At 39.5% G+C, this 15285-nt stretch overlaps 2 protein-coding genes across 2 annotated transcripts; one reads left to right on the top strand and one right to left on the bottom strand.

The window, feature by feature from the left end:
• Nucleotides 1-8785: 8785 nt before the first annotated feature.
• On the bottom strand, nt 8786-11679 carry LOC125230234. Its single transcript, XM_048135328.1, has 3 exons — nt 11529-11679; nt 10292-10891; nt 8786-10002 (listed from the first exon to the last, which is right to left on the bottom strand). Exons 2-3 carry the CDS (start codon nt 10629-10631, stop codon nt 9077-9079), a joined length of 1266 nt encoding a protein of 421 aa, XP_047991285.1. The 5' UTR covers nt 10632-10891; nt 11529-11679; the 3' UTR covers nt 8786-9076.
• Nucleotides 11680-13089: 1410 nt separating this feature from the next.
• On the top strand, nt 13090-15079 carry LOC125230235. The gene is made up of 3 exons (XM_048135329.1): nt 13090-13308; nt 13488-13635; nt 13873-15079. Exons 1-3 carry the CDS (start codon nt 13138-13140, stop codon nt 14787-14789), a joined length of 1236 nt encoding a protein of 411 aa, XP_047991286.1. The 5' UTR covers nt 13090-13137; the 3' UTR covers nt 14790-15079.
• Nucleotides 15080-15285: the final 206 nt, after the last annotated feature.

The following is a 15285-nucleotide window of genomic DNA, read 5'->3' as shown; positions in this document are numbered from 1 at the left end:
CACTGTCGAGGACTTGAATTCTTAGAATTACGATTGCATCTGATACAGAGACATGTTTAAGATTTTGCGCTGTGAAGCTTAATGTTGGGCGACGATTTGCGCATGGTGACTGGCAGGAGCTGGATGCGAACAGCCGAAAATCGAAAACGGTGGCGTAAAATTGGGGAGACCAATGTCCAACTGTGGACTACGATAGGCTGATGATGATGAGGTTGAAGTTGAGGAGGTAATCAAGTTAGAATGCAACCAGAATGTGCAGTTGGCGTGCAGATAGCGGGTGGCTCCCCTTTTTTTGACGAATCCACTTACGCACGATGTGTGGGACTCGCCGTTTATTTCCCCTCCCCTAGCAAGAGGGGGGAAACTAAACCCACTCCAGCGTTTAATCCTCTTTGCTGTTCCTGAGGGCGCGCTGGGAGCGATGTGTATGTCATTCACCACGGGGCCCTCCGGAGCGGATGGCTCCCTGTCTATTTCTGTCGGATTGCTTTCGGATGGGTAGCTACACTCAATTCATGGTCTCTGAAGGGCTAGCCAAAATAAGTCATTCGTAACAATTGTAACAAACAAATAAAACCATATTGACTCTTTATAACTCTTACAATTTGAATTGTTTCCTTTGCAATGTAAACAAAATACTAAAAATACTTTACTTGTAGCAAAGGCCTTTCGCGCCAGCTGTTGTCCATTGCGCACTACTGCATCGCAGGCGCCATATTTACTAACATATATTTATTCATCACGCTTACCGTCCATTTATCTACGAACCAACTTAATTCTGATCTCTAATTAAATTTATTCGTTAGTAAAACAGAGGTCAAGTTAGATTTTCGTTCATATTGTTTTGCTGAGTAGTCAGACAGGAATGAGGTGTATATTTTCTGTTTTAGGGAGTGTGAAATGGTTTTATTCTCTGCCAGTGTTGTGGCCAGTCCCAACTTGGGATTCGATGGAAGATAAAACGGCAAAATATGTCTGCTTTAAGGAGGAAAATAAGATTTGTAAACCAACTTACCTACTAGGTAAATAAAAAAAATATAGTAATTATGTAGGTATTTTACTTTCTTATTTAAATATTTTACATTGAATACCTACCCATATTGTATTTTATCTAAGTGGCCACTTACGGGTTTCAATTTCAAATCCTATTTCACGATAAAATAGGTACTTGCTTGTAGGTTTATACATTATGATTTGAACTGAAAACGTACAGTACATTGTTACCTGAAGACGCGAGAGGAGCAAAAATGCTGAAATGGAAAGGAGCCCCCGTTCATTTTGGGAACTTTGGTTAAATATAGTAAATATACTCGAGATAAACTAGATTTTATCGAAAAAAAAATTGTCCGTCAAGACTCAGTTAATAGTATTTTATGCAACTGGTGGTTAAAAGAGGTCAAAAAAGGCGAGTGGCGTGGGTAACAATTTGAGGCGGAGCCGAAAATTGTTAATAAAGACGCCACGAGCATTTTTTGACTCAGTTAAACACCGTTGCATACAATACTTTTTCTACGACCAAGCACTTACTTTGAAAGAAAATTATAAATTCAATAAATACCTACTTTCAGTGGACCACCTACCATTTCGAATATGCAGTTTGAGTGCAAACATGAAAATAAAACTGTCTATGGTACATGGTTCTTTGAAGCCTGGCCACTAAGACGAATCGAGTCGAGTTGAATCGAGTTCTCATACATTTGAATGCGATTCGACGCGTCGCCAATGATCGCAGCAGAAAACGAACGAGTCTCGACTCTGCGAATGCCAGGCTTTATCTGACATTCTAAGGTTGGCAACAATGTACCTATTTCATACAATATTTTAATTTTCTACGATGAAGTGATTTGTTTGTTAAGTTGGTAGCAATGTATTTACTGAACTGTAACAGCTATATCGTGCTACTGCTACTAAATGTTTTCAGGGTATAGACTAGATAGACTTGTCCTGACATCTTTTATGTAGGGTTTTAAAGTACTATGCACGACCTTGTAAGTCATGAATAACAGTACGGGAGTAGAAAATAGTATTTTATGCAACTGGTGGTTAAAAGAGGTCAAAAAAGGCGAGTGGCGTGGGTAACAATTTGAGGCGGAGCCGAAAATTGTTAATAAAGACGCCACGAGCATTTTTTGACTCAGTTAAACACCGTTGCATACAATACTTTTTCTACGACCAAGCACTTACTTTGAAAGAAAATTATAAATTCAATAAATACCTACTTTCAGTGGACCACCTACCATTTCGAATATGCAGTTTGAGTGCAAACATGAAAATAAAACTGTCTATGGTACATGGTTCTTTGAAGCCTGGCCACTAAGACGAATCGAGTCGAGTTGAATCGAGTTCTCATACATTTGAATGCGATTCGACGCGTCGCCAATGATCGCAGCAGAAAACGAACGAGTCTCGACTCTGCGAATGCCAGGCTTTATCTGACATTCTAAGGTTGGCAACAATGTACCTATTTCATACAATATTTTAATTTTCTACGATGAAGTGATTGGTTTGTTAAGTTGGTAGCAATGTATTTACTGAACTGTAACAGCTATATCGTGCTACTGCTACTAAATGTTTTCAGGGTATAGACTAGATAGACTTGTCCTGACATCTTTTATGTAGGGTTTTAAAGTACTATGCACGACCTTGTAAGTCATGAATTACGGGAGTAGAAAAAAGATATTTTTTTTTACTTTATCTCGACTGTTTCCTCCTCCAAAACTTAATCAATCGAAACAAGAGAATCAGAATAACAATGAAATAATCTGTGTCGGACCATTTATTAGTTTTTCTAGCTAATTGTTACCAATTTGGAATATATCACACCTTTTTTGCGCCATAGCAAGTTTTTATTTTTAAATTTTGATGGGCGTCTTCGAAAGTCAAAATATAAAAAAAATCAAAACGGTCCGACACATAAAAAATATAATAATCTGTGTTGAAAAAAAAAAACATTGGTCTAGCTTCAAAAAAACTGGCCGCGTGTATTTTTATTCTCAAGTCACCAATCGTACAGGTTGCAATAAGTTATCGTTCAACCCTTGAGCTGCTGAGTGGGGCAAGGGCGGCTTGTCGCCCAATACGGACAACTCTCGATTTCTCGACGCAGTTCTGTACTCGTAAATAACTATGACTGGTTAAGGCAACTGTTCGACCAGCCGCTATGAGAGTCGGGAGTGACTTTTTGTCGCGGAAGAAATGTAACTCATTGGCTGATATGTAGGAGAATACTTCTAAAAGAGGATAACTCGCAGTGGAACAAATCCTTAATTACTAGTATGGTTACTGCTTGGTAGTAAGCTTATATTAAGATGTAGGTATACGTATGCATAGCTATAAGTACCTAATTAAGTACCTACATATTGCCAGACACGCATTTTTTTAATGTGGGGAAGTACTTATTTGTGACAGTCAGCACCAATCACCAATCCATTACGAACGTTGCAATTAAGCCTTTAGGCGGAGTACGTCATTTTCTTTACTAGTCACTTTCTGGTTAGGTCACGTTCTGAAGACGCCACTTTCTGTGGATGCCACGTTCTGAGGATGCCACTTTCTTACAGCGTCACGTTCTGAGAATGTCACTTTCTTAGGTTGCCACTTTCTGAGTTCGTCACTTTCTGAGTTCGCCGCACTTTCTGAGTTCGTCACTTTCTGATTTCGCCACTTTCTAAGTTCGCCACTTTCTGACTTTGTCACGTTCTGGGTTAGTCACTTTATAAGTTTGCCACTTTCTGACTTGGCCACTTTCTGACTTTGTGATTTTCTGATTTCGTCACTTTTAGGTACCTACAAGAAGTTTATTTTATTTTTCTTAAGGCTGCGTCAACCTTTTAGCTTGTACAGATTAGATATTTAGAGCGGCGTGGCTTGGCGCGCTGTATGTATGCGTAATAGACACGCACTACACTACTACGAGTACGTCGTGCGATCGCTTCCTAAATGTTACTAACTAAAAATATTACGCATTATTTTATTATCTTCACATTGTAGGTTAAATTTGCTTAATTATTACTATTATTACAACCTAATTATTTTTAACCGACTAATATCTTAAAAGGTTGACGCAGTCTTAAGAAAAATAAAATAAACTTCTTGTAGGTACCTAAAAGTGACGAAATCAGAAAGTGACAAAAACAGAAAATGGCGAAGTAAGAAAGAGGCAGACTCATAAAGTGACGAACCCAGAACGTGACAAAGTCAGAAAGTGGCGAAATCCGAAAGTGGCAAACTCTGTAGGCCTAGCGGCTACCTAATGATTCTCCGACAATTTTTTAGCCGATTATTGATTCGCCGACAACGATTCGCCGAATGCCGTTTAGCCGAATAATCAAACTATCGCTGTCACTTTTGGTCGAATAACGTAACGTAGAATCTTGGTTCGTATACAGTTCAGTTCGCTTCTGTGCAAATTATCCGAACTACTATTGGACATTTTTCATTTAGCAAAGTAATATTTTCGTTTAGGCCATGTTTAGTCGAATAACGTTTCACATTTTATACATTGTTAAAATATTTTCCACCGAATGAATTATCGCTGTTGTAAAAAAATTACGCACTCCATAGACACTTTTTTTCTTACATTCATACATACATATATAATCACGCCTGTAGCCCATAAACGGGTAGGTAGATCAAATGAACTATTAAGTTTTAGTGCCACTCTTGGGGCAAAAAGGGGTTGAAAGAAATCCAGATTGTGACATTGCAGTGACAGCGCCACAATTTAACCCATACCCCACAGTCGACCTCCTCGACACCCACGGGAAGAATGGAGGGGGGGGGGGGTTCTTAAACAATGTATAATGTGAAATTTACATATACTGGCAACATTACGTTCTTGAAAAAAATTGGTGAATTGAAAACAACAATACATAATTTACTAAAATTAATCCTTGGAATCAGAACATGATGATTAATATAAATAAGTAAATGAAATAAATGTGAATTACTCATACAAACGGTCTAACAACTAGATTTTTGAATCCCAAGAACACTTTGTACGCAAGTTCCAGGCTCCAGCCAACTCACCAAAAAAAATACCAAATGATCACTCGACCTATTGTGTTTCGACCTATTGTTGTGTCGGCCAATTTTTACAATTACTAAATGATTATTCGTCGAAAAGTAAATCGGCGTATCAAATTTCTGCCTACCGACTCCGTTTACGAACGAATATTATGCGAAATGAGAATTTTCCAATCGTTATTCGGCCAAAACAGACGTCGGCGAATCGTTGTCGGCGTACCGAAAATCGGCGTATTTTATTTCGGAATATCAATCGGGCACCAGGCCTAGCACATGATGGCCGCGAGAGTATGTCGCCGCGAGATAGATGTCACGTCTTCTTCTAACTGTATTAATGGCATAAGGACGGGTAGTCTATCTCGCGGCGACATACTATCGAGGCAATCATGTGCTAACCCTGCAGAAAGTGGCGAACTCGGAAAGTGACGAACTCAGAAAGTGGCAATCTAAGAAAGTGACATTCTCGGAACGTGACGCTCTCAGAAAGTGGCCTCCTTAGAACGTGACGTCCACAGAAGGTGGCGTCTTCAGAACGTGACCTAACCAGAAAGTGACTGATAAAGAAAATGACGTACTCCGCCTAAAGGCAATTAAGTTATCTTTTAAAACTCGTAAACAACCGATTATGTAGATACTTAGTAGCTTTTTCCGGAGAGTCCGGAGACTTCGCTCGCGTTTCATTTGACAATTGCGGAATGCTCCATACAAACTTCCACTCTTCATTTGAGGGAAGTGAGGGGGGGGGGTTAGGGAAAGACAAAAAGTAGCCTAATGTCACTCTCATCCCTTCTATCTCCACTAAAAAAAAACATGTCAAATAGTCGCTCCGTTTTGCCGTGAAAGACGGACAAACAAACAGACACATACACTTTCCCATTTATAATATTAATATGAATTTATAAGTATGGATCAAAAAAAAATCAGCTGTGACTGTGTATTTTAAGTGACGCACTACTCATTTGCTTTGTTTATTGTTTGTAATTGAGATGAATCTCTGACTGCATTTGTTTACACAACAACTGAAGAATGAGCGACATGTCAATTTTGTGTAGTATGTCAACACGTAAAATAAAATAATAAATCTGTTAAGTTAAAACCGGCCAAGAGCGTGTCGGGCCACGCTCAGTGTAGGGTTCCGTAGTTTTCCGTATTTTTCTCAAAAACTACTGAACCTTTCAAGTTCAAAACAATTTTCCTAGAAAGTTTTTATAAAGTTCTACTATTGTGATTTTTTTCATATTTTTTGAACGTAGGGTTCAAAAGTTAGAGGGGGGGGGACGCACTTTTTTTTCCTTTACAAGCGATTATTTCCGAAACTATTAATATTATCAAAAAACGATCTTAGTAAACCCTTTTTCATTTTTAAATACCTATCCAACAATATATCACACGTTGGGGTTGGAATGAAAAAAAATCTCAGCCCCCACTTTACATGTAGGGGGGGTACCCTAATAAAACATTTTTATTCATTTTTTATTTTTGCACTTTGTTGGCGTGATTGATATACATATTGGTACCAAATTTCAGCTTTCTAGTGCTTACGGTTACTGAGATTATCCGCGGACGGACGGACAGACAGACATGGCGAAACTATAAGGGTTCCTAGTTGACTACGGAACCCTAAAAAGTCTGTTTATCGTGTTGAAAATAACAACAGTCACAGGCATTACAAACGTACATCAATGATATTGATAATATTCCCAGTATTCCCACACATTATTATTTCAAATGTCATGCAATTGCAGTTATCCTTGTTAAATTATAATGTACTAGCTTTTGCCCGCGGCTTCGCTCGCATTAGAAAGAGACAAAAGGTAGCCTATGGCACTCTCTATCCCTTCAACTATCTCCACTTAAAAAATCAAGTCTATTCGCCGCTCCGTTTTGCCGTGAAAGACGGACAAACAAACAGACACACACTTTCCCATTGATAATATTAGTATGGATGCTCTCCACGAGTGGTGCGATAGTCTGACCAGGCAAGATAGAGTATTCTTTTTTTTTCTTTGCTAACAAGCTATAGGGGGAGTTTATCTCGCGGGTTTTATCTCCTATTTTCAACCTTTCTCTGTACAGGGTGGCTAGCCGAATGGCACAAACGCTCACGAAACGCTCACGAAACGAAGCGCTAGTAGATATCTATCTCTATCGCGCTTGCGTATTGGCGCGACAGAGCCAGCGGCGTATCGCTTTCGTTTGGCGTCGGAGAAATGCCATTCGGCTACGGGGCCAGGCCCCGTAGCCGAATGGCATTTCTCCGACGCCAAACGAAAACGAAACGTAGTCCGGCTCTGTCGCGCCAATACGCAAGAGCGATAGGGATAGATATCTACTAGCGTTTCGTTTCGTGAGCGTTTGTGCCATTCGGCTACGCACCCTGATATTTTTGTCAGGCTATGTCCTAACTATGAATAGGTACCTATCATGAAATATGTTACAAAGAGACAGACATCCAAGCCATGAGGTTCGTCTGTCTGTCAAAAACGTCGTTGCCGTTGCCTCACCAGCAAAGGTTCGGAGTTGGTCATTCCACATTTTTCTCTCGATATGGAGAGTAGTCGTGACCATCTGATCAGGGTTGTCAATTCCGTCTATCTATTTTATAAATACAATAAAGTTTTTATTTTTATCTATCTATTGTCAAATTAACGAATGTTTTTACCAAGTCTACTTTTCTCTAAGTATGCCTGAATTTGTTCGACTTGCAATAATTTTGTTATAACTAGTCACAACATTACATTCATTACGGATACCTACACAATTTATAATAATACTTCTTACCACTTCTAAGTGACTGTAATGTAAGACGTAACATCAGATATTAACTTTCATATAGGTGCAAATGCAAAATGTATGTGTATTTTGATACATATCGTAGGTTTTCCATTTAAATGCAAACAATGTTTCGTAATTTTCAGTAAGTAGCTATATTCTCGTTTATGTACCGAAATATTTACTTATCTACTCTATCTACGATAATGTTATCTCGTTTGTAAACTTCTAACGTTAATTGTTTATAAACATACCTTCCTCTTATTTAGGTACCTGCGTTTGTTCTATTCCAATAATGATAGGTAGGTTTCTATTTGTAGGTAAGTTTTAATGTTCCTTTGTCAAATGTACCTACTTAAACGTATTACTGTAAGGTGAAACATTGTTTATGCTGATCCGTCAACGTATTAAGTTTCTGATAAACTCCTAACAAAAAAATAATTTACAACTGTAAAAAATCTACGCAGGTAAGTACCTCTACGCCTCTACTCGACTTTTTATACAACATTCTTATATGTTTTCATTCTAAATAAATAATACTTACATTAATATTTGCACGTAACGGTTTAAACGTGGACCAACCCTAGTTTGGCTACGCGTTGACACAGATCGGTGCACCATATGCTCGCCCGGTAAGGACGGTGACGCAACCAGCTGGAGGTTCCTCTGCCGCAGACCAACAACGGCAATATGAGGCCTATGGACCAACCATAAGAGCGCTTGTGACACAGATATAAGTCTACCACTCGCCAGGTAATACAGCTGGAGGTGCCTCTGGCTTAGGCTAAACAACTACCACGACAAAATCTTCAATATACTGTAGACAATGTGCTTGAAGTGAAGTAGCTCTAGGCCAGCTGTGGGTTACTTAATACGGATAAGTAAACTATGCTAAAAAGCTCTCTTTATTAAGGTTGTTTACACCACGTACAACTGCGTAGGGGCAGGGGTATAAAAAAATATCACTTTAAATATTTAAAAGATAAGCTGGTATTTAAATTGAAATGTATTATCATTGGTATGTAGCTATTTATACGATATTTATTATTTACATTATAGGATCATATTTCACCCATCATATTTCTCTAAACACGTTCTTCACAGAGGTTACCCGTCACTTTAATATCACAATTCTCTTCTTTCAACTCGAATCCTACATGTTAACATGTGGTCTGCCTACCCATGTAGGAATACAGGAGTGAGTTTATGTATTTACGTACTTATATACAACAATTTTGTAAAATGTAGAAAATATTAACAGCTAAATTCATATTCGATTTTAAGGTCGCACGTACCGCTCCACAAACTCCTCGTTTATATCAACCAGCCTCCGCTTGTACTCAGCACAGCGGCGCGCATGCGCCAACACAGGCTCCGAGCGATCCTCATTAGTAAGCTTCTCGAACGTGGCCGGGTCGTCAAAGGTCACCTGAGCCGTCCCCGGGTCCATCAAGACGTAAGGCCCCAGCATAATCCCTCCGAGCCCAGCGAATCTTTTACTATACTCGATCCAGCGGAGAAAATCTTCGAAATCATACCCTAAAACTTTAAGACGCGACTTGGTATGTACGTCTAAGAACTCTGTGAAGATATTAAAGTAGTGTTTAAGATAAGTACCCTCGTATTGCTCACGGAAGCTCCGTGAAGTAGTATTGTATATAAAGAAAGTAACATCGAAAGCGGGCGGTCCGTAGCGCACACATTGGAAGTCCACTAAGATTGAGTTTATCGGTACACCGTTCTCATATTTGAACATGATGTTGTTAACCCAAAGATCCTTATGCAGCACCACGTTTAAGGTTTCCTTATGCTCTGCTAGCTCGTCACAGGCTTCTAAAAACTGTTTTAGGAATTTAGTTTCTAAATCTGGAATGGTGTTGTATTTGTTTGAGAAAGTGTTGATGATGTTGGCGCTAAGTTTGGCTCCGGAGTGGATCCAAGGCGTGTCTTTAAAGTTGCTCTCAACATTGATGTGGGGGTGTTCTTCTACGATTGAGTACGGGCGTTGAAGGGCGAGGGATTTCTTGGTCTCGTGGTTGGCGAAGGCGGCGTGGAAGCGAGCGACGGAGGCGAGGGTCACGAGCACGTGCGGCAGGTCGAAGGTCTGCAGCTGGTTGGTGGTGGAGTAGCCCTCGGGGGTCAGGTCGCGCATCACAAGGATGGACTCGTTGTAGAGGAGCGCGTTGGCCACAAACGGGTTTGCATCTGAAAATAAATACCTATTAGGCAGTTGGTGATATCACTGAAAATGCTGCCCAGTAACTGTGTACTTTTCCCACCAATTTTGTATTAATTTTGCAGTTCGGTTGGTTAAGTTGATAGAACTGCAGTTATTTCACTAGGCATAAGATGAAAAAGATTACTAACGTAGGTACGTTAATTTAAAAATAAACCTGTTAAATCATTATGTTAAGTAGCTATTTACAAAACTATAAATCAACTAAGTACCTAACTGAACTTTGTAAAGTTGCATATGAAAAGTTTGAACACTCACCTTCTACTAGTATATCCATTTCATCTAACAGCTTGAATATCGACACTTCCTTCTTGTTAAAATGATGCTCATCGATAAATTCAGCTTTCGGCGCATTGTTCAGCGGCAAGGACTTGACGAACAGTCGGATGATCACCAGTCTGCCATCCAGCTTGATTCTCACAGTCAGTCTAAAATGGTCACCGAGGAAACCAGCTATTCCTTCCGCTGCAGCTGGTCTCAGCTCAGCGCTCACAAGCTGCCAGCTCCCATCCCCAATACACTTCTTTATAATATGGCACAGCTGACTATCATCCAAGATATCTCCTACGCGCACTGAGCTTCTGCGATCTTTACCCATGTTGCTAGTAGGTGAGACTGTGCCGTAGCTAATTCTAGACACTATTTTATACCAACTATTCTGAAGATCATTGTTTTCTAACGGTAACCCTTCTTAATTGTGCTGTCAATCAATGAAGAAGAAACTTCAGCGAAGCGTTTGGATTGTATCTGGTTGGAATAGAGGCGGTATTTGCTTGAGAGTGGTGGTAAATAGACAGACGTCTGTAAGTTTTGTTTGTGATAAGAATCTCGTGTTCAGGTCTTGTTGTCTGAGGGATTCTGAGGACAAACAGGCATTCAGAGCAATTGATAATGTTTGTTGCGTGACGTAACAAAGGTGGATTATTTTGGTTTTGATAAACTATTGCCAATGTAACAATGGTAATGGCCTAGTGCGTACTTGTATACCGAAAGATTTTAACTACGCATTTCTGAGGCCAAAATAAAGATAAAATATTATTATGGCGTCAAGCAAATTTCGGAATTTGGAATTTTTCTGTTAGCATTATTCGGGTTCTTTATGTTACACCGTGTATATTTACCCTAGCCATGCCAAGGTGCCTATTGAGGATCCAATATCGGAAAGGGCATATTATATTTACCTATGTGAGTATCTACACATCATGAGTGATGGCTGTTCTCTATAGGTATATCTAAGCACACAACATCAGGCTCAGGGCAAATCTCGACTGGGGGACAATTGTAACTAATCCATTTTTTTCCATTATTACACTATGATGTTGAGTTCTACATGTATCCACTGAACACGCCTACCATAATATAACAGGTGGACACTCTATTTAATAATGCAAATAATAAAAATGGACCAGTTACATCTGCCCCCCAATCGAGATTTGTGCCTCTGTACGTTTTATTACTAAAATACCAAATTAATAAATACAATCGTGTTACTCACATCGTGTCCAAGATTATTAGATATATTCCCGAAAGTTTTTTTAATTTACTATGTTAACACCTGTCCACAGAAATGACATAATTTGTCTTGAAACCCCAGCCCATGTCTTCCTATGTAATGTAAAATAAACTCGTGTCAATAAGGAGAAGTCCTGCGCGTGAGTGGATCACGGAACTGTAATTTATTGCCACATGATAACAGTCAGGATACTGGAGGAAAGGGGCCGATCGCTTCTCCACACAAACGTAGTCCTGATTTTCCTCTGGATGTTCAGGATTAGAGCCAAAGAGTAGTATTATAATATACAGGGTGGAAAAATCGAATGCCACATGGATGGCAACTACCTTAAATATTGTAAATAGCACATTTTGTGTAAGGGAGACTTTCCTTTGTTTTTAAAAACAATAAATTCTGCATTTAAGGATTTATGAAAAATCGCTTGCCTCAGTCGGGACTCGAACCGGTCAAATGTGACAAAAAATAAGGCGATAACGATAACAATTGTATTGACCGGCCATTTCGCGCGACTCGTCCACTTATTCCTTAACAAGGAACTTATTCGTCGTTGCAATCAAAACCAATAAGGATTTATGTTCGTCTATTTTCGTTCGTACGTTCGGCTTTTTAAACGTGCTTATTGTATGAATTGTTATTTACAGCTGCGCAATCGGACCTAGACTAATAAATGAGAGATAAAAAGTAGATAAACCAGAAACAATCGCGACCTATAGGTTAAGACAATATAACGTACTCGTATCGTAGGTATTAAATTGTAAACGGGGCTGAAGTTTTAAAACTGACTCCGACGTTTCGATGACGTCGTTGTTTTTGTCGTCTCAGAGAAGACTCACTCGCAATCTGTTTGGGTTTAGATTAAATAAATGTCCATACCAGCGGGCGAAGCACACTACTTCGATAAACTTTATATCATCGGTGCGTACCTATAACACTTACAAATAGTGAGAAAAGACGGCCTGCACTGGTAGCACGGTCACGCGATAGACGATAAAATATCAGGCCGTCCCTATCGCACTATTAGTAAGTGCGATAGGGACGGCCAGATGTTTTATCATTTATCGCGCGACCATACTTGCCTGCCTGAAGACGTTACATCGTTTGCAAGCGACCATGCTTGCTTGCCAGGATTCGAACCCCAGGATCTTTTAAAGTAGTATGAAGCATCATAGCGTATTAGGTAGCCAATCCCATTGACCATCAAAAGTAGGTACTTACCTAAATAGTTTGTATTGCATGTCCAATAATACCCTATGCACAGATTATAAATAAAGATACGTACCTATATAATTATGTGTGATTATGTATGTAATGGGTACTCAAAACAATTATCTCCAAAAATAGCTGCAGCAGGATTTCCTTATTGCAATTTTCTCATTCACACATCCTACTGATCTTCATATAAATCTGCATGCAATCTTTTGTTAGATCGCCTCAGGACAGATCGCATCTGAGTCACAAAAAAGCCATTTTTAAATACATATTTTATGTCTCCTACTAGCCATAGTTTTCGAAGTGTAGTAGACCTGCAGACTGGTTTGTTGCGTAGTAGTAGGTTTGTTGACCTAAAAACAGAACAAGATATCAAAAAAAAATGAGTGAATCTAATAAGTGTGTTCAAGTGCGCGATATCTTGACCGAGGAGCAGATTGGCCACATCGTGACTCGTTCTGTAGGGTCGGGTCAGGTGCTGGAAACGGCCATCCGACCGGCCACTGACGGGCTAGCGGGCTTCGTTGGTGACCACTACCGTTTGACCTTAGAGGTAATTAGTAAAACGTAGATAAACAACGGCGAAGAGGCAATATCGCTTCGTTGGTCAGATAGTGGGCAGGATGCTTTTAAGTAGGTTGCAAAAAAGGTAGAAGCTGTCTCGTATCAAAAACTCAAAGAACGGCCGCAGGACAGTATACTCTTTAAGTTCATAATGAATGTCTATTGCAGGTGGCAGTAGATGGCAGGAGACACAATTTACCGCTGTTTGTGAAGGCCGTGCCACGACACAACGATGCCAAGATCAGCTTTATAAGGGAGAACGGGTTCTTCAAGCGAGAGATGACGGTGTTCAAGATCATTGAAGACTTGGAGACAGGTCAGATTTGAAACATTTTATATTTGAAGACATTCAGTAAGCAATAAGAGTTTATTGCTTACTTATACCTAGGTATACTAGGTTTTTTTAGTACCTATACCTAGGTATAGGGGCTTAGCTCGCCCTTTCATAAAATCTCAAAATTAATATAACCAGCCTTAAAATATTAGTCTTTTTTACAGTAAATTCAGAGCTTACCAATATTAGCTAAGCTCCTTAATATTATATTCATTCCAGGTCCAACCCCATGTGTAGCAAAAGCCCTCTTCTACAGCGATTCAGTGCTAGTGATGCCTGATTTGGCCGCCCAGGGTTACTCCATCCGCAACCAGCTGGAAACCTTCGACTCACCTCACCTACTCGTCGCTCTAAACTCCGTAGCTCGCTTCCATGCTGCCTTTGCCAACTATGAGACTAAGAAAAGCCTTGCCAATAACCGCCCATACTCTGTTTTAGAAGACCATGGAGACATTATAGTTGAAACTACTTTTAAAGACACAGCCTGGATACACACGGCTGCTAAACTAACAGCTAATATGATAGAACGATTATCAAAGTACAAATCTATCCCTAATTTAAAAGACAGCGTTTTAAACCAATTTTTATCCGGATGTAAAGATTTGAAAGCGAGTGACAGTTTAAACGTGATCATCCATAAAGATCTGTGGGTTAATAACATCATGTTTAAATACGAAAATGACGTTCCTATCAATGCGATTATACTTGATTTTCAATGCGTACGCTACGGTCCTCCAGCGTTCGATGTTCTCATGTTAATATACCTAACTACTTCTCGAAGTTTCCGACAAGAAAATGAAGATTTAATTCTGAATAACTACTTTGAAACCTTTATAGAATATTTAGATATGGACACAAAGCTCAGATTAAAAACTTTAGGGTATGATTTTGAAGATTTTCAGAAATGGGTTTGTAAAGCGCGTCGTTTCGCAATGGTGGCAGTGCTGTCTATATTCCCTTTCGTGTTAATGGATTCGTCGACGGCGAGCGAGACGTTTGACGACCCGGACACGTATGGCCGGTTGATGTATGAGGACCGGACAGAGGTTGTGTTGGCGCACGCGATGAGGTGTCGTGAGTACGGTAGCCGGCAGGTTGAGCTAGCTGAGGAGTTTGTGGAGAGGTTTCTATTGTGAATCTTTCTCACTTGGTTTCATCGGAAGATCAGCGCTGGAAGTCACCAGCAACAAGCAGAGATGAGGCCATTTCGTTGCACTTATTTCCTTTCTGTTTTCTTATAATGTGTAAATTGTGTAATTTGTCTTGCCTGTGTTCACGAATAAATGTTTATTGTTCTATATATATATTGAACCCTTTGCTGCATACAAATTAAACATTATGTGCGTAGGACTATGATATTCAAATGTATTACAGCTATCAAAGTTTAAAAAAATCAACTCATGCGGTAAAGGGTAAAAGAAGTTCATCTCAGTAACATTATGGAAATATTATTATCTTGTTTAATATGAAGTCTACAATTGAAGCCCAAAGTTAGGTGCGGATTCACAGTTGGATCTAGTTTAAATATTGACATGATAAAACTAGCTTTTGCTCGCGGCTTTGCTCGCGTTAGAAAGAGACAAAAAGTAGCCTATGTCACTCTCTATCCATTCAACTATCTCCACTTAAAAA

Source organism: Leguminivora glycinivorella, chromosome 10 (assembly GCF_023078275.1).
Source record: "Leguminivora glycinivorella isolate SPB_JAAS2020 chromosome 10, LegGlyc_1.1, whole genome shotgun sequence".
Lineage (NCBI taxonomy): Eukaryota > Metazoa > Arthropoda > Insecta > Lepidoptera > Tortricidae > Leguminivora > Leguminivora glycinivorella.
The sequence above is the reverse complement of the archived record's forward strand: the minus strand, read 5'-3'. Positions and strand labels throughout refer to the sequence as shown.